Source organism: Micrasema longulum, unplaced genomic scaffold, assembly GCF_059751315.1.
Source record: "Micrasema longulum isolate JH-2025_06_02 unplaced genomic scaffold, ASM5975131v1 h1tg000905l, whole genome shotgun sequence".
Lineage (NCBI taxonomy): Eukaryota > Metazoa > Arthropoda > Insecta > Trichoptera > Brachycentridae > Micrasema > Micrasema longulum.
In genome coordinates this window covers 138,524-157,472 of record NW_028278096.1, presented here as the reverse complement: position 1 = coordinate 157,472, position 18,949 = coordinate 138,524, and the positions used below count along the sequence as shown (strand labels likewise).

At 38.7% G+C, this 18,949-nt stretch overlaps 1 protein-coding gene across 2 annotated transcripts; it reads right to left on the bottom strand.

Annotated features, from left to right (window-relative positions):
• Positions 1–3,981: 3,981 nt before the first annotated feature.
• LOC148278234 (transcription factor ETV7-like) lies at positions 3,982–14,179 on the bottom strand. 2 transcript variants are annotated; one of them, XM_088231732.1, is made up of 3 exons: positions 14,111–14,179; positions 5,824–6,071; positions 3,982–5,375 (listed from the first exon to the last, which is right to left on the bottom strand). In XM_088231732.1, the coding sequence occupies exons 2-3, from the start codon at positions 5,942–5,944 to the stop codon at positions 5,155–5,157; spliced, it is 342 nt and encodes a 113-aa protein (XP_088087858.1). In that variant the 5' UTR covers positions 5,945–6,071; positions 14,111–14,179; the 3' UTR covers positions 3,982–5,154. The 2 variants fall into 2 exon arrangements, with proteins under 2 accessions (XP_088087858.1, XP_088087857.1); XM_088231731.1 differs by lacking the exon at positions 14,111–14,179 and adding an exon at positions 13,520–13,785.
• Between the last annotated feature and the right edge of the window lie 4,770 nt (positions 14,180–18,949).

Below are 18,949 nucleotides of genomic sequence, written 5' to 3'. Positions count from 1 at the left end.
AATATAACATTCGTGCAACGCTGCGAAAATGAATACACGACGACGCGAGCGAGTTCTCGAAAAATATTATTTCTTAAATGGCAAGATGTATTGGAATCGTTGAAGGACAAACTAAATAATAAAAATGCGCGGGAGCGACACACGCGCCGAGTGAGTCGCTATTGTCCCGTCCGTGCGCGTTTACACGAGGACAATGCGACCGCGCGTGGCGGTGGGAGTAATCCATTATCCTGCCGAGATAGTCTGCACGTCTATCTCTGGGGCAATGTGTCTATTGATCTGTCCTCCATAATTTTTTCTCCATGGTCTTTGAGGGCTTGCAGCGACTGCCCTTCCTCGAGGGATGAAATTACGTCGCATATGCGGATGATGCTCTTCTGCTGCCAGCTGACAGTGGAAGGGGGCTTGAGACCGAGGGCTCAGCGACAGTGTCAATGGTATTGGAATGGGGATGTAGAAATAAACTAACCTTTACTCCGCGAAAGATGTTGAGCCTAAGTAAAGGGTAACCTTGACAAAGCGAGGAATGCAAACATCGGGATGGGAAGCCAGGGGGTTCAATTCATTAAGGAGGTAAGACCGCGGTGTGCAGCCGGACACGACGGGTTCGTTTCTGGCGCATGCAAAATAGATTTCTGCGAAAGCCTAAAGAGGGAGCTCTTTTTAAAAATGAGAAGGGTAAGCGGAGAGAATTGGGGTGTTAGGGGTGCCGGAATCTGTGTGCTCTATAGGAGGACCTACGTAGAGCAGCTGATAAGGTCGATGGAGGTCTGGCGGAATAGATATGATGCTGCTATTACGGGAAGGTGGACATACTTGTTTTTCCTGGACATCACAGCACGGTTCAGATGCTATCAGATCACGGCGAGTTTGGCGCAAAACTTTTTGATTTGGGACTAGTACATTGCGCCGCATGTGCTTGCGGCGAACCCTGCCAAACAGCGTCTCATATTCTGCGGGACGGCCCACTTCCAGGCACGGAGAGGGACATGATGGTTTCTAATCCAAGCGAGGTCCCGAAACCTGTTCGGTGTGCTGAGCTGGTGGTGAATACGAGCAACCTGAGGGCATTTTCTGTATTTGCGGAGGAGCGGGTCAGAGATGGGACTCGTCGAGGGCCCCTCGATCTCGAATTGAGATAATCCCCTGACCTACTGTTTCTGCGTATAGAATCGGGTTGCGGTCCCGTGGTTAGCGTCTCTGACTCGCGGATTAAAGGTCCACGGTTCGAACCCCACTCTGCCCCAACTTTATTATCATTTTCTAATAATGAGTTTTTTACAACTCGTTGAATATGGCCTTCAAAATAAAATATTTGGGTAAATTATAGGAATGCTAATATTTATTTTTTCTTTAAAAAAAAACAGATATACGCGAGAAATGGACCCACGCTAGTCTGGGTGCAGAAATCAAGTTTGTGCCGTTTTTGCCTCGATCTATGTGAGCGGCGCATCCGCAGTCCACAGTGACAACAAGTCACAGTCACCGCGGGGGGGGGGGGGGTCTTACTGCGTACTCGGATTGTATATATTTCCAGAATAAATGTTTTCCAAGACAAATATGATGTCAAGATTATTAGTGTTATCAATTTGCGAAGGTGTTGAATTTAACATGTCATTTGACTTAATCAGATCGTAGTCAGAATCCTGGAGAGAGTTTATTAGGCTATTAAATCTAGCATATTCTCAGATAAGAATGAGCTGGGGATTACTGTTATCGCGTTGCCGCCCACAAATAGAGTTGATTGATGCTCTGCCCGCTATCTTCACAGATCGGTGCATAGGACACCGCACTACATTGACTGCAGTCTCGTTCCGAGAGCCTTAACTTAACTCGGCATCGGGTCCTCTAGTCCCGGACAACTTCTGCTGAGAATTTCTGAATAACAGATTGGAGAGGGGGGTTTCACAATACGCACACTGACCCATCACCTCCAACATCATTTCCCTGTCCTCTCCTGCTGGTGCATAGGGAGCTGCATTGGCACTCCGACTGCTTACGCTTCAGGTGCCAGTTCAGGGACAGTGAAATTTTGCGGCATAAAACCACCTTAAAAACAAATATTTCGTGTCAACTCTCCTAGGAATCGAATTCGGGCTCTCGTGGCGAGCACTCCAACCACTAAACTACGAGAGGGATTTTTCTCCTTTCGATTTCTTTTTTTTAGATTTTTAACGGAGAGTCGTCATCGAGTCGAAACTACTCGTCCGAGATTCTGGTTCTGTTTCACACAGAGAACTGTTTTCTTCATCCACCTGGACTTTGACAAAAAGGAGTAGACAAATTACCATATTTTATGGACCATAAGATGCACTTTTTTACTCTGAAAATTCAATCAAAAATTGGGGCACATCTTATGGTCCGATGCTTTTTATCGTCTGAAACATTCTTTTTTTCTAAAATTTGATGGATTAATTTCAGTTCATCAATACATCTCCTCATGTGCGCACGCCGATTATTCCTAACATTTGTTGGACTCTGTCGCGCCATGTCTTACTAGGTCTATCGTTTTCTGCATCCATCAACATTCGCATCGTAGATCCTTTTAGCCGTTCTTTCGCTGTACATTCGCTCTACATGTCACCACTTTCTTGATTTTGTCAGTAATTTATTTATTTAACTTTTTGTACATAATTTTATTTGTACATTGGCGGGCTTATTGCCAAATGGCAATATCTTCCAACCAACCGATAAAATAATAGTTTTATTTTTATAATACTATTTACAAAACATATTCAATAGAAAATAAAGATTAAAAAGCTAAAGATATATAAAAATAGAAATAAACATATTTGTTTATAAATTACCTTAAATCAAAACTATTACTTAATGGGAAAAGGGGAAAAAGAGGAAAAAGGAAAGGAGGAGAGAGATCTCAGTAATCCTTGTCTCAGGAATCAACAACATTAAATACCAAGCTCTCGAGGACAAAAACTATTTTCAAGTGAAGAGTTAAGGACTGGATTTTCCTCAGTGGGAGGGATTTGAGTGGGAAATTCCGCGATGATTTTTCAAATGTTCGAGTTTACAGCTTACCATATTGATGTGCCATATACTTATATGTTTTTTTCAATTAATTTTTGTGTTTCTGATCCTATATTTGCGGTGATATACTCATGTGTCTGTATCAACTATGTGCTCATCTTATCTCAACACAGGACTTCAACTCCCACGGAGTTAGGACTTATGTTTTAAATTATGTGCAATAAACTAATGTATGTAAATAAATAAATAAAAAAATAATTAATAATGGAATTGATTTATTTCATCATCATCAACATTCCATGTCCGCTCCCTAGTTGGAGCATAATACGGTAACCGCAAGGAGCCTCCTGGCATCACAGATTCAGAGTCAGGTTTGCGTCCCATATTTCTGACGCAAACTGCCGACGAACAGACAGTAACGGACATCGCGAGCCTGGTACTGTGTACGAGCGGGCGAGCTCGGTCAAGACTCTCATGAGGCATCCCCGGCATCGGAGGTAGCTCAGGCGACCGTATCGCCTCTGCTTTGTGACAGTTGTCACCGAGGTTTGCTGCGTCACCACCGCCCATCTTCAGAGACTCCTATTCTCAAGACTCGGTATTTTGTTTTGTCGGGCCCTAATGAGGTTTTACGATTCGCATCAGTAGAGGAGAATAGGACTGATTTACTTACTAACCTTTTACAGCTGATTAACATGATGGCGTGTTTTTGTTATTATTCTGCTTCATCTGTGCGGCCTGAAGCCCATTTGCCTAAGTTATCTCTCCGCATGTGACGATGAAACCGACCTGGTTCCATTTTAAATTTCTGCTTTTTTCTACGACATCTTCCAATTTTGTAAGCTTTCAACGGTTCATTTTTTGACGTTCTTTTTGTTCCCTAGCATACTTCCTTCTGCGCAACGTGGAATACTCGATAGAGTTCCCCAAAAATTAAATTCAATACTTCGCTACAATGATGAAGAAAGGAAGGTATAGAAATAAATTAACAACAAGTTTATCTTTACAAAATGGACAATTTATTTCCTAATTAATTGGTCAATATGACTAGACAATAAGGAATTTCAATTAACTCTAATTATTATAATAAAATGGGGTATTATGCCACCTCGCTCGGTATCATTCAATTGTTATATACAAAATCGAATGTGCACATAGTAAAATTTACAGAAAAAAGTAATCTTTACATCTTGAAATTCCTTACTACAACAATCTTAATACGAGTGGCTATTAAAATTACTGACTAACAGTCTGCAATCAGAACTATCTTTATATTAATTACATCCCACAAATTCCATTAGTTTTGCAATGTGTCTGGAGTCTGTCTCGCGAAAGACGAGTTAGCAACAAAATTGAAAGATATGATGAAAGATGTATTTAAATGTTTGAATGAAAACTACTGGATACATTTTTATTGAATGTATGTATTACTAGTAAAACCCCGTGCAATGAAAGTGCTAAAATCTGAACATCTCTCACAGGTTCTAGAATGGTTTGGACTCAAAAAACAGAAAACTGTTTTGATTATCACGGTAGTATTTATTTTTAGACATGTTTTTTTACTATTTTCAGTTCTATGTTCAGGCTCAGAAAGGATTACACTCGATTGCAGTAAAACATAGTATAATAGGCTGTATTGAAATATGACAACACATCATCGTTAACTACTGACAGCGTGTATCTATCGACACATAGGTTTTATATTTTTAAGCAACTACTAATTTTTATTGTTTGTGAAATAACCTTAATAAAATTTGGTAATTAACGTATAATCTTTACTATTTTGTTTTTTTATGCTTATTTTGAAATTTAAAAAAAAAAACAACACAACTTATATAAACACCAAATACATAAATCTATCGAATAAAAAAATTAATACCAAAAACTAAAATTTTATCCTTAATTAATTTTTATAGAAGGCAATCTACCTCCAGCCCCATGATGTTAGCTAAAGACATCATCTCATCAATTACATCGTGCTCATCGGGCACCGCCTCGAACCCTTCGAAGTCACGTTCGATGAGGTTTTACGATACGAGACTTCCTAACATTTTTTTGTCATCGTGCGAATTGCTCTTCACGAGGAGTGCTCGCTGAGCGAGATTCAGCTGTTTTTAAAAATGCGAATACTAGGAATTAGTTTAGTGTTGCGATAGCGAGGGAGCGGCGCTATAAGGAGAGATGCATCGCCTCCGCGAGCCTGAGCTGGAAGTCCCGGTAGAGCAGTTTCCCCCCGAGGGGGACCCGGTACAGGAACATGTCCAGCGTCATGAGGCACAGCCCCTTGCCGTTCATCGGGAAGCGCTCGCAGAGGGGCGCGGGGATGCGGTGGCGCGCGCCCGTGACCGCCAGCCAGCTGCTCACATCCGCGCGCGTCCAGTTTCTGGGATCTGCAAACGACCCCACCGTTAATTACGCGCATATGAAAGGTAGTGTCGTTCAAACTGAATTTCAGGACTGCGCTCCCGTTATTCTAAGATTATAAAAATTTGTAAATGTACTAAGAATGTCCAAATTTATTGCAACGGGGAAGGAAAACATTTTTCAAAATGGAATATGGAAGTCTAGGCATTTACGGCTGAGGGTTATGGCCTGTCATTGGCTGGTTTAAGTGGCCACTTTATACACTATAACATTCCAGATTTGAACACCCACATTTCTTCATCTCTTCCATCAGTTGACTTTTTTGAAGTAAAAGAGCTGAAACCTTTATCGATGTAAGTGAAATTGGTTTCATTTCCCCTAGGGAGTGTAGTGTGTCCCCAGCTTTCCCGGCGAACATCTGGACATGCTTAAAATATTGTCGGTTCAATAATAGTATTTGAGAATCCTTTTTACCTGTTGGCAATGTTTCTTCGATATATGTCTGTCTCCTTTCCTCCGTCGCCGGCGTCCCTCTCCAATGGTGAGCGCTGATCGGTCCTCTCTCCCCTGCGCAGACCGCCAAACCTCCGTCCATTTCGTATTATATGTCAATTTGACAGTTTCAAATGCAAATTCTATCTCGAGAGGTTTCTTCGTCGGTAACTGATTACTAAATGAAGTTTGTTTTTACTCGATTCATTCTTCAAGAGCGGGCGTTCTACCTGCAAAAATATAAAACAATCACACTATAGGCGTCGATTAAAATAACGAGATGAGCATTTCTGAAGAAAGTTACGGACAGATGATCGAGAAAGTTGACAGCTTAAAATACCCGGGAGCGATGTTCCCTCTAAATCTAGGGTTTCTTAAGATCCTGTTTTCAAACGGCTGTGATTTGCGGTGGGCGTAAAAAGACGGCCATCTGAACGGTGATCAACAGCAACAAAAGCTGCCTGCCTAAAACGAGGACTCAAAATGTAAAACAACTGTTTTTTTAACTGGACTCGCACATAACTATCATTATGTTAATTGTTTGTAAATCTTCTGTTGTTTTTCCAATTGTTACTGGTTTTAATAATTGCATTATAAATGTGAAAAACAAACGTCAAGAACAAATAGAAGAATTTGTGTATCTGGGAAGTGTGATTTCAAGAGATGGAAGAGTAGAAAAAGATGTTGAAAGGAGAGTGGGTGCGGGCTACGAAAATGGCGCACTGAGCACGGTAATTGCTAGTAAAAATATGTCAATCGAAGCTAAACTGGCAGTGCACGATGGAGTTATACGTAAGTCCGAGTCAGGTATAATTGATTAGATTAAGAAAGGGTGTCTGAGGTGGTTTAGTCATGTAGAACGAATGGATGACGAAAGAATTGTAAAACTGGTATATATGGCGAGAATGAACAGTAATGTGGGACGAAAACGACCGAGGAAGACGGGGCATGATCAGATAAACCGTAATCTTATGTCTGATCATGTCAAAAGCAGGTAGAACCGAGCATGTATGACAAGATGTATGAATGTGAAGGATGCTAGGAATGTATGCCAGTATAGACGAGTGTGGTGGTCCATCCTCTCCCTCTAAATGGTGTGATGGTAGTAGAGGTAGTAGTAAAATGAAAAGACTTGTTTTTATAAAAGTGTGTCACGAGTCGCGAAGCCTCGCTCGGGGGGTCGCGGGCGCAAGCGAGACTAGAGTAATTCAGACAAGCCCTGTTAATGCCTAGACCTAGCCTAATACTCCCTTCTCTTAAATGTTCTCCATCTCTGTTGTAATGTGTTATTCCTTTTTTGCTTGTGCATAGCTTTAATGGTAAAGTATATAGCCATCAAAAAAGAAATAAGTAATACATATATTATGTTATATTTTGCAGATCATGTTTGACGGAGGGTAATTATGGACAAAAAGTGACAAAAAAATAAATATACACAACACCACCACGGGGATGTGGTGGTGTTGCCAGTACGGTAATATAATATAGTACCTACACAGCAAGGGGGCGACGGACTAGGCGACTATGCTCCCCGCTTCCGCTTCCGCGTATCATTATTAATAAACACATTTTTAAAAACCCAAAAGTCTAGTTATTTAGAGCGCCCATAACCTGTCACGAAATTGACTAATTTACTACCCAATGTCAAAATCTTTATATTTGTCTGAATATTAAATAACTTTAAAATCTTGGACACAAAAAATTTAGATTAATCTTTTAATAAACTACATAGCGGTTTGCACCATCTATTTGTTTATAAATACACATTGAATAGCGTTATTTTTGCCCTTATTTGTGTTCTGCATAGGTTTATGTTATTTTTGTTCATTAGATAATTCATAAAGCGCCATTTTTGTAAAATTCACCTCAAGGGCGCTGTACACTAAATAAATATCCTAGCACGTCTTGCAGCTACAGGCTACAGAGCGCATGGACGATTAGGGTTCTAATTCCTCGTTTCCAATTATGATATATTTCAATTATAGCAGATAGGAGCTAGATTACAGTCTTGCAGCTACAGAGCGCATGGACGGTAAGTAATCTACCCCCTATATTTATATTATGTTTTAATTTGACAGAAAAAAAAAATGTATTTATCAATTGTGTATTATGTCGGCCTCGTGGTGTAATGGTCAGCGCGTTTGCCTACCATGCAAGAGGTCTCGGGTTCGATTGCCGAAATTGAAATATTCTAGAGTAAAAAGGTGTTTTCACACTAGAATATTTTATAGTCCTGAACCTGAAACGTATGACTGATCATCTTCCCTTCATGTAACAAGTGATCAAACGCTGCGATTTGTATACCAATGCAGTGCCCTAAGTACCATTAGGTGCGGAAAGGGAATGATGATGATAATAAAGATTTTTTAATTTTCAATTATTTCAGAATTATTACTCCTAGATTATACCTATCTCAGATTTGTACTAGTCGTATGTACTAGTTGTATTTGTACCCTGTCACATATAGATTTTCCATACATTCGTCTGAGATACCGCATTTCGACCGCGGTCTCTCCGCTTTCATCCTTCCTCTACGCCAATTCGTGAGTATTATCAAATACCAAAATCTACCTTGGCAAATAAATGTTTGTCGCCGGAGGCGAAATTAGCCGTTGACAATGGAGTCCCGGTGCCGACCCTTACGCACGGAAGAGAAGTGCGTAATAGGGAAATATCACATACTACGAATACCGATAAAAATTTATAAAATGGACTTAGAATAACTAATTGTATTTTCAAAATCAATATGGATATTGTGGATATATTTAACTTTAAAAAATGAATTTTTTAAAAATATGTCACTAGAAAAACGCGGCACGTTTGGTCTTGATAATTGTGACGTCAAGATTTTCGACAATGTTCTAAACAAATTTGAATGGTCGGGAACAAATAAACATGAATCATGACGTATTAGGGGCGTGGCCAATGCGATGACCGTTTTTGCGAAATTCATAATAACAAATTTAAAAGTATTTTTTATGTATTAGTAAATGAGTAACAAAAAAATCATTTCCTTTACGGGACAGTACTTCAGACTTCACAGACCCTTTTTACGAAATGTAAAAAAAAAGTGAGATTTCCCTATTGGAAAAAACAGATGACAGTATAGGCTGAATGCTGTCGAAACGCGATTTCTGTGCGGTCAAACTGCGTACAGTAGCTCAATCACAAATAACTATCGACGTGCTCAAACACATGCTAAGCATTTGAGCGATCGCAATGAACAATAATGAACAGTCATAAGTCAACGCGTGTGTAATCTCTAAGTCAGCACTCGTGTCGGTTTGTTTTTTGTTTTCCTCGTAAATAAATACAGTTCACTGGGGAAAAATCGGCGTTTACTACAAAAAAAAACAATATATCGCGTGGTGACTGCTTTTCTTGAAATTTGGCTTACCTGCAATAAATAGCGTGATAAATAATAAATAAATAAATAAAAATGGCAGGTTTTTTAATATTTTCCATATTTACACCGATGAAATTGAAATATGTGATTGCGCAGCAGGATTATGCGTCGCGAAACGTAAATATTTCCACATTTAATATTAGGCGTTCACGGATGTTCCATTGTGATCGCGAATACGATAAAAAACGATAGTGAGAAATTGTCATCACGTCGGTAGTTATCTGCGATCGAGGCACTGGAGGACCGCGCGCTCCAACCGCTCCAACCGGGGAGCGAACGTGGTGTGACGACGAGAGGAAACGAGGTCTGTGCGCGATGGCAGAGTCGGCATATGGCGGTGTATCCTCTCGGCCTACGGCGTTACGGTGTGTTCCGTTTGCTGTTTGTGTTTTAATGGGTAGTAAGTTATATGGTACGTCACTTCCCCTTCCCTTCAGCTGTCTCTTCCTGTTCTATTATTAAATTTTAAAACGTGTTCCAAATCGTTCTATATCCGGAGAACGGAGTACCTTCTCGAAATCGACGATTTTAAATTGACAGAATACCTTATTTATTTATTTGACGATATTGTAGTCCGCATTACTGTCCGGTGTCCGGGCTGTTTAACTGTTTAACCCATCACGTACGTAGTAATGCAGACTGTAAACATAAGTTAGAATTTCGTGAATAGAAAGCAGATAGCTGCCAATCTGCCGATATGTACAGAAAAATAGATCCGTAATATCCGCAGAAACTGTATTCAGCAAGCGAATTGTCCTATCGATGGGTGAGTTCTGACTCGCATTCGTGTGCGAGCTTCTGGGTGTGTAAAGCAGTGCGTGAGATCTCGCTCTAGTGTAATTATCGGGAACATACAAACTGATCTCTTTCTTGGATTATTTTTATTTTATTTTTTATTTCACTTTTTGTGCATAATGATAACATTATAATTGTACATTGGCGGGCTTATTGCCAAATGGCAATTTCTTCCAACCAACCAATAAAATAAAAGTTTAATTTTTATAATTCAAGTTACAGAACATATTCAATAGAAAAAAAGATTAAAAAGCAAAAGACTAACTAAAATAGAAATAAACGTATTTGTTTATAAATTACCTTAAACCAAAACTATTACTCGATGGAAAAAAGAAAAAAAGAGGAAAAAGGAAAGGAGAGATTAAGGAAGAGAAAGGAGATGTTTCTTCAGGCGTGATTTAAACAGAGATACTGTAGTAACATCTTTGATGGTGGATGGGAGATGATTCCACAGTCGAGCCGCACGGACACTATATGAGTTAGAGAAGAAAGAGGAATCGTGGATGGGTATTAAGAGAGTGCCTTGAGAATTAGAACGAAGAGGTAAACCATGAACTTGTAAGTTATATATACTTCTAGAAATCAGCTTATAGAAATGTTTCCCGAGAGAAATTTGCCGACGAGACTGGAGGGTGTCGTCATCCAGCGTCCCCGCCGGACATAATGACGGATACAAGAATGGATAGTTATTATTTACTTTAAGATATAAGTTTCGCAAACATCACGCTTGAACCTTCTCTATTTCGAGGATGTGGTTCGATTCAGGAGGCTGCCAAATGACGGAACAGTATTCTACCTATAGGTAGTATGCTGCGGACCGGGGTATCGTCACTATCCACTATCGTCGTATCGTCGTATCGTCGTATCGTGCAATGTGCGAATTGCTGTAGTGTTATTGAAATATGTCATTTATATTCTGTACATCCGCGTCTGTGTCCAGGCGAATGATAAATACAGCGATGACGTATGACAGACGGCCGCTCTCAGGTAAACAAAGGCAGAATGATCAATGTTCCACAGAGTGTAAAACGGCGACAGCAGTTCTCGAGCCCTGTGAATTCCGTATTTCCTTCTCCAATCCATCTCCGCTGTAATGAGTGAGTGCCGCATGCAGTGCCCCATGGACCAAAATGCGCGAGTGGCGGGTGGAGGGTAGCGGCCGGCGCACGACCGGAAGCAGGAAGTGGCGGGGGACGGAAGTCGCGGGGGCCCAGTGTCGGGTTTGAGAGCCCGCGCTATTTCCGCGCCATTATTGTGGCGTACCAAATATCCCTTTTACGAATTCAACTCATTCTTTTTTCGCTATTATTTTTATTCTATTGTATTTTTATTATTTCCTATTGTATAGGAGAGGATAGAACGCCATATCACTCTATCTTGTCATACATTTATACATATTCTCATGCACGCACGCCGATTACTCCTACTTTTGACACGTCCATCTTCGAGTATTTGATGAACTCGATCATGCCATGTCTTTCTCGGTCTTCCTCGTTTTCTGCACCCATCAAATTTCTTGACACTTCACGGATCTCGACATTTGTGCACCTATCATACATCGTTTTAATACACATTCGCCCGAGGGATCGCATTTCGACAGCATTCAACCTCCTTTCATCATCATTTTTCCAATTCCATACTTCGCTCCCATACATAAGAGTTGGCACTAGAACTCCGTTGTGAACTGCTAGTTATTTAGCCTCCTGCGATAAACATCTGTTTGCCAAAGTAGATTTCTTAAGCAATAACACAATATCCAGAGATTAATGATCATAAACTCAGTGTCGATATGACACGCATACTTTCTGCTTTAGAAACAATATATTTATTTGTTTTCAGTTCACTAACTTGTGTGTGCGATGTGCAAAGTGCGATATACGAAGTACGAAGTACGAGTTTATACAAATCATTAAATAATAACACAACATATCAGAATACAAAAATTAAATATGTTAAGTAGCTTAAAATTTAATTAAAATATACGTAAGGAATGCAATTTAATTGAAAATATATGTAATTTATATAACTTGATCATTTCTCTTACATGGAGGTAAGATGATCAGTCATATGCTGCAGGTACCAGTCCAGGGACTATGAAATATTCTAGTGTGAAAACACCTTCTCAAATAAATATTTTATATCAACCATGTCGGGAATCAACCCCGAGATCTCAATAACAATTATTGTGGTAAAAATAATTACAAAAAAAGACTCCCGGTCCATGAAGAATTATAGAAATTGAAAAAATAACATTTTCAGGCGTTGCCTAGTATGTTTGTGTTATTGTTTAAATTTAATGTTGTGCACACAGTGCTATGTTAATATAAATCTAGACAATATTACGAACAAAAAATAAACCTAACACAGCACCAATTACGTACACAACACAATATATGAAACAACTATCTAACAGTACAACAAGATGTAAGAAGAATTTGTGCTTTGTGTGAATTTACTAGTGATTGTGTTTTTATTGTTGTGAGTATGAAATGTAGTGCGTGGAGTGAGGTGTATGGAGTGATGTGGTGTTTATGTAGTGTGTATTCTGGTAGTACCTAGTTTAGTATTAATTGATTCTGTTTATTTTCAAAGAGGCTAAATGATACTAATACTTATTACAGTAACTTTAAACTTTGAAGTGGGGCACACATAAGCAAATTCCCCTATGTGCTCCAATAATAACAATAATAACATTAGTAATACTAAACATTAAAATCTATAAGACTCAGCTTCCGTTTGTAGCAGAGAGCTGAGTCGTTAAAGATGTCTAAATCGTACATCTTCTCAATTTTAGAAAAGTTACTAACTGCTCTTCCTGTAGGTGAAATAATTCAATCAGACGAATCTCAACCGCATAAATAAAGGTTTCAGCTCTTAAAATTTCACAAACATCGACAGATGAAAGGATTGAAGGAATATAGATGTTCAAATGTGGGCGAATGGTGAATGTTACACAGTTTGTAAAGTGGCCACTTAAACCAGTCCATGACAGGTCATAAGCCCTGTAGATGCCTAGACTTTTATTTTATCTTCTCTCAAATGTTCTTCATCTCTGTTGTATGTTTATGTTAATAGCTCCCCAGAGAGTTGAATCCAGTCCTTGTCTACAAAAATTTGAACAAACTCACAATATTGTTAATGAAAAGTATATAATTCAAACTAAGCCAAAAAAAAATCTATCGAAATATTAGCGATAGGATTTTCAAAATTACTTCGCGTGTGACGTCTCGAGTTCTCTTCTTCCACCTTCGTGTAACGAGAAATTATCAAGATACGCTCCGCGATCGGTGTACCGATGCAGTGCCCCATGCACCATTCGATGCGGAAAGGGAATGATGATGATCGCCTTACCCTCATATGACAGCTGCGAAATGCGCTGCGTTCGGTTTGCAAATGCAGTACCCTATGCACCACTGGGTCCGTAAAGGGGAAGACGAATGTTTTGTAATTAATTAATTAAATATACGAGTGACTTACCAGTTATTTTTGTTAATCCGGAATAAAGTTCACTGCAAATCACTCTTGTATTTTTATTTTAATAACTTTTTTATGTAAATAACGCTATAATTAGCGCACAATTTTATACGGTTTTGATCTTCGTATGTTTTTCTAACAGTTTTTAATTAGTAAAATGAGTTATAATATTTATTAGACGACAGTCTTCAGGTTGTGGCGCGAACAAGCGAACAGGCGAACGTGCGGCACGTGGCGCGTCCGGACGCGGCGGGAAACGATTCGGGAATGAATGGAAAAAGGAGGCAGATTGGCAGATTGGTTATTTTGACGCCTGTTTGGTCGTCCCATATAACATCTGTACTACAGTGTGGTTTGAAGATATAATACAAAAATAATATTTAATATTTTAAATGTATGATATATCGTCGGTAAACCGGTGCCCTCTAAATGCCCTCTAAGTGCGTTATTGTCCATGATTATGGTATCTTTTTATCATATTTTGGACGTGACACGCGACGACGTGACACACACTCGCGAAGACATTCTAGTTCCTTTAAATGTTATGGATAATTATTTCAGTATAAAATATTAAGCTGTAAAGTAAATACTAACCTCCTGAATAAAATACAAATAAATATAACACTCAGACATCGGGAAATATTTAAACTGCTTTTGTTTTCAGGTAATCCTCCATACCACACACCTATGGCCCGCATGTGTCGGGAATATAATATATACTGCCGAAACAATAACATTGACATTTTTCATGATACTCTCTCAGTTTTTGCGAATAATCTCTTGGGAATAAATCTTATTTAATAAGTACACACGCATAACTTATTTTTTATTGCATTGTAACCTGTATAAAAAAATATATAAAATATATATTATATCTTAATATATAAATCTATTTTGTGTAACTCTATAATTGAAGATATATATGCATGTAAAATTGTATCGACGAATACTTTCAAATTGTACGTTTTCTAGTATGTATATTTGTTGAATTACCTAATAAAATAAAATAAATTTAAATTTAAAAAATGTCTGGTGGATTTTAATGTTTTCACTTAGAAAACATAATAAAATAAATAACTATAATAGTGGCTTTTTACAGAAAACTTAACTTCAGAGGATATAATGCATTTTATCGGACAATAAATGACATAGCGCTAGTTCAAAGCAACAGTGAGATATCTCTGAAGAACATGTTCTGAGATAATCGGACTTTGTTGAGGTGTGCAAGGTCTAGCAGAATTAAATTATTTGAAGTAGATTATGAATAATATATTTTCACACAGATTAACTATCGTCCTTCAATATTTTATTATTTGTAAACATTAATTTATTTAATTTACTAACATATCCACCACATGCGTATCTCAAAATCAGAAATTTCGGATTTATCTCACTGTTGCATGTTGCATGTTGCAAGTTGCAAGTTGCTTTGAGCTGGCGATATGTATAACTTCATTTTTAACTAGTTTATTTTCAAATTATGCCATTAAGATGAGGAACACCGACGATATCGATTGATTTGACATAAACGGCACAAATTGACTTTAACATAATACTCGAAACTTCACTGACAGAATGCATTAAGACTTAATGATTAAGTCATTAAAATAAGTCCCGAGATAATCGCATTTAAATCTTTTTTTATTCTTTCAACGCGTTATTTCTCCCACAATTTTCTTTTATTTTAATTTTTTTTAAACTTCGAAATAGTAATCAACATTTTGCATCTTGCACAACATTTTTAATACATAAAGACTGTTGACTGAATGCATTCTGTCAGTATAGCCTCGATATGCGTTGAAAATATACAGTCATACATAATAAGTATCAAAAACAAAGATTTTTCAACATAAAAGACCAATTTAGTTTTGATAAATTTTGTAAAAGAAGTGAACATTGAATGTGACAAAAAATAAAATAAATAAGAAACTCAAGTTAGAAAAGAATAATTGTTGACATATGCGCTTTCCACGGAGGCTATCGTTGGTAATTAGTAGAAATACCAGGCAATATAATATGGGATTGATTTGGTTTATTTATAATGTAATATGTTGTATGGCGTACAGAGCAGTTACTTAGTACGAATCAGGGGTAATATTCCAAACGCTCTCGCGGCCGTAGAAAAACCTTTTATCTCGCGTATTAACATGCGAAATACGCGGGGTAAAAGTGTTTTCTACGCTCGCGAGAGCGGTTCGGAATAGCACCGCAGGGCTTCCTAAGATCTGTGCTACAGAAAACTAGCAAAGTGTTTGAGGTTTTAGTAAATTCAAAGAAGTGTTTAATTTCAACATTAAAATTAAATTTTCAACATCAACCCTAGCCCTTATTCGTATAAAATCATAATAAAAATATAACAAAAACAAACCATCACGCCGTCGTAGGCAGAGAGGATAGAACGCCATATCACTCTATCTTTACGTACAGACCTCGCTTCCTCTACATGCATACATCTTCTCATGCACGCACGCCGATTATTCCTACTTTAGACATGTCCATCTTCGAGTATTTGATGGACTCGATCGTGCCACGTCTTTCTCGGTCTTCCTCGTTTTCTGCATCCATCAACATTAGCATCGTACATCCAAAAGGATTTAGGATGTACGAAGGATGTACGGCTAAAAAGCCGTTCTTTCACTGGCCATTCGTTCCACATCATGTCCGAACCGACTCGGCACCCCTTTCTTGATTCTGTCGATGATGCAAGTCTCAGCCTTACACAGTTCACGGATCTCGACCTATCATACATCAATTTACTACACATTTGCCTGAGGGATCTGATTTCGACAGCATTCGACCTACCTTCATCATTATTTTTCAAATTCCATACTTCGCTCCCATACATTAGAGTTGGCACCAGAACTCCATTGTGAACTGCTAGTTTTGCCTCATGCGATAAACATTTGTTTGCCAAAGTAGATTTCAATGCACCGTTCGCCCTGTTTCCGGTACACACCCTCCTTTCAATTCCTAGTAAACATACTTCCCAGATACACAAATTCTTCCGCATGATTCAGAATATCTCCGTTCACTCTGATCTCACATTTAGTTTTATTTCCACCCCTTTCAAGAACCCGAATATGGTACATTATATTATAAGTTTAACGTGTTTTTTTAGAGTTTGTAACATAAAATGTTAAATATTTCTAGTCTACAAAAACGTAGAACTAATTTTGACTCCATATATATGTTCGGCATACTAAATGGTATAATCGATGTTCCATCATTACTGGGACAAGTAAAATTCAATATCCCGACTCGTAGATTGAGAAACAATGAAGTACTGTTCATCGATCAGCATAGAACAAACTATGGCCTAAATTCTCCAATGACCCGCCTTTGTCGTATTGTTAACTCAAGACAGGATCTGGACTTTTTTGGTTTAAGTTTACAACGATTTAAACGAGCACTACATAAATAGTCCAGATCTTGTCTCGATGTCCCTTATGTTTGTCAATGCTTCTTTCTTTTTTCTTTAAATGTTTTAAACTATTCTTTTATTGTAATATTTAAACCTTATAAATTGTATACATGGACAATGTCCGTTAATAAATAAATAAATAAATAAAAATAAAATGCAATTAATTTTTAAATGTTTGTGTTTTTTTTAATGTGACTCCAATTTCCCAACCACCTTGCGAGCGTCAGCGGAAGTGGGTATTGTGTATTATTGGAATAACTTCCATTGATTCATTATTGGGTTCCTGCTTCCTACTCCTGCTCCACTCCTACGCGGGACGCGGGTGTGTGAGTGTGCGAGTGTGCGAGTGTGCGAGTGTGCGAGTGTGTGCGAGAGGCGAGAGGACGGCGCGTCGCAGGGGGGCCAAGGGGGTCCCGTCACGCGGACACGACACCTACCCTCCACTTAGCAACAGGAAACAGACAGACACGCTTAGCTACAATAATCATTCCGTGGAGGGTTGTAAGTTGGAATTTACCGCTAAGGGTAGATTCTCGCATAGACAACTGACGTATTTATATGTTGTTATTTTATCGCTTCCTTTAGAAGTTTACTGCTTTTTAATTTTGTTTACAAACAGACTGGTTCATCGGTTATTGTTGCAAAGTCAGTGGTACCGTGGCACTTCCTATGTACAACCGAATGAGCGTGAACCCAAAATAATAATAATTATGGATAACTTATATAGCGCCATTTTCGTAATATATTACCTCAAGAGCGCTTTACAAAGTGATTATATAGGGATATAAATTTAATTTTAACTTTTTAATTTAAGAAAAATAATGTACTTTTTCATATTACTTTTTCACCACATGCTAAGAATTTATTCAAATGATTTAGAGAACAAGTGGGTTTTAAGTTTCTTCCGAAACATCACTTCACTCTCACAGCCTCGCACCTCTGCTGGGAGAGCATTCCATGCCGTAGGGCCTGCGCCCGCAAATGCACGTTCGCCGAATTTAGTGCGCTGTTTGCGTAGAGGTATAATAACTTTTCCTTTCGACGTAGATGAAGCTGATCTAAGCGTAAGACGTCTGTCAGCTGGTTCATCTGGAATGTAGAGTTCCCTTAGATATTCTGGAGCAGAGTTGTGCAGTGACTTATACATAAGCCAACAGAGTTTGTATTCCACCCTCTGTGGAAAACGTAGCCAGTGCAATTCCCGAAGTAGTGGAGTGATATGACTGAACTTAAAATAAGTCTCGCTGCGGCATTCAATACAGACTGTAGGCGAGTCATTTTATTCATCGGTAGACCAGCGTAGATACCATTACAATAATCGACTCTAGACACTACAAACGCATTTATTAATTGACGGGCGGCATCAACTGGCAAATTTTTGCGTATGCATTTAATCTGTCTCAGCTGGTAAAAGCATAAACCTATCGTTCTACTAATTTGAGCGTCACGAGAAAGGTCAGAATAAGGATGACTCCCAGTGGTTTAACGGTGGGTAAAGCGGTACTCCTTACAATGGGTAGTGCCTAGTTCCTAGTGCCGCATCCTGAATCAAATTCTGTCGTTCTGTCACCCATCTACCATCTACCATCTACCATCTACCATCTACCATCTACCATCTACCATCTACCATCTACCATCTACCATCTACCATCTACCATCTACCATCTACCATCTACCATCTACCATCTACCATCTACCATCTACCATCTACCATCTACCATCTACCATCTACCATCTACCATCTACCATCTACCATCTACCATCTACCATCTACCATCTACCATCTACCATCTACCATCTACCATCTACCATCTACCATCTACCATCTACCATCTACCATCTACCATCTACCATCTACCATCTACCATCTACCATCTACCATCTACCATCTACCATCTACCATCTACCATCTACCATCTACCATCTACCATCTACCATCTACCATCTACCATCTACCATCTACCATCTACCATCTACCATCTACCATCTACCATCTACCATCTACCATCTAC

What these genes read in the sequence shown, in the direction of transcription:
- LOC148278234 (XM_088231732.1), bottom strand. Translation starts at nt 5,944, where the DNA reads ATGGACGGAGGTTTGGCGGTCTGCGCAGGGGAGAGAGGACCGATCAGC. An exon ending in CGAAGAAACATTGCCAACAG is followed by an intron (nt 5,376 to 5,823) that starts GTAAAAAGGATT and finishes GGTCGTTTGCAG; the next exon opens with ATCCCAGAAACTGGACGCGC.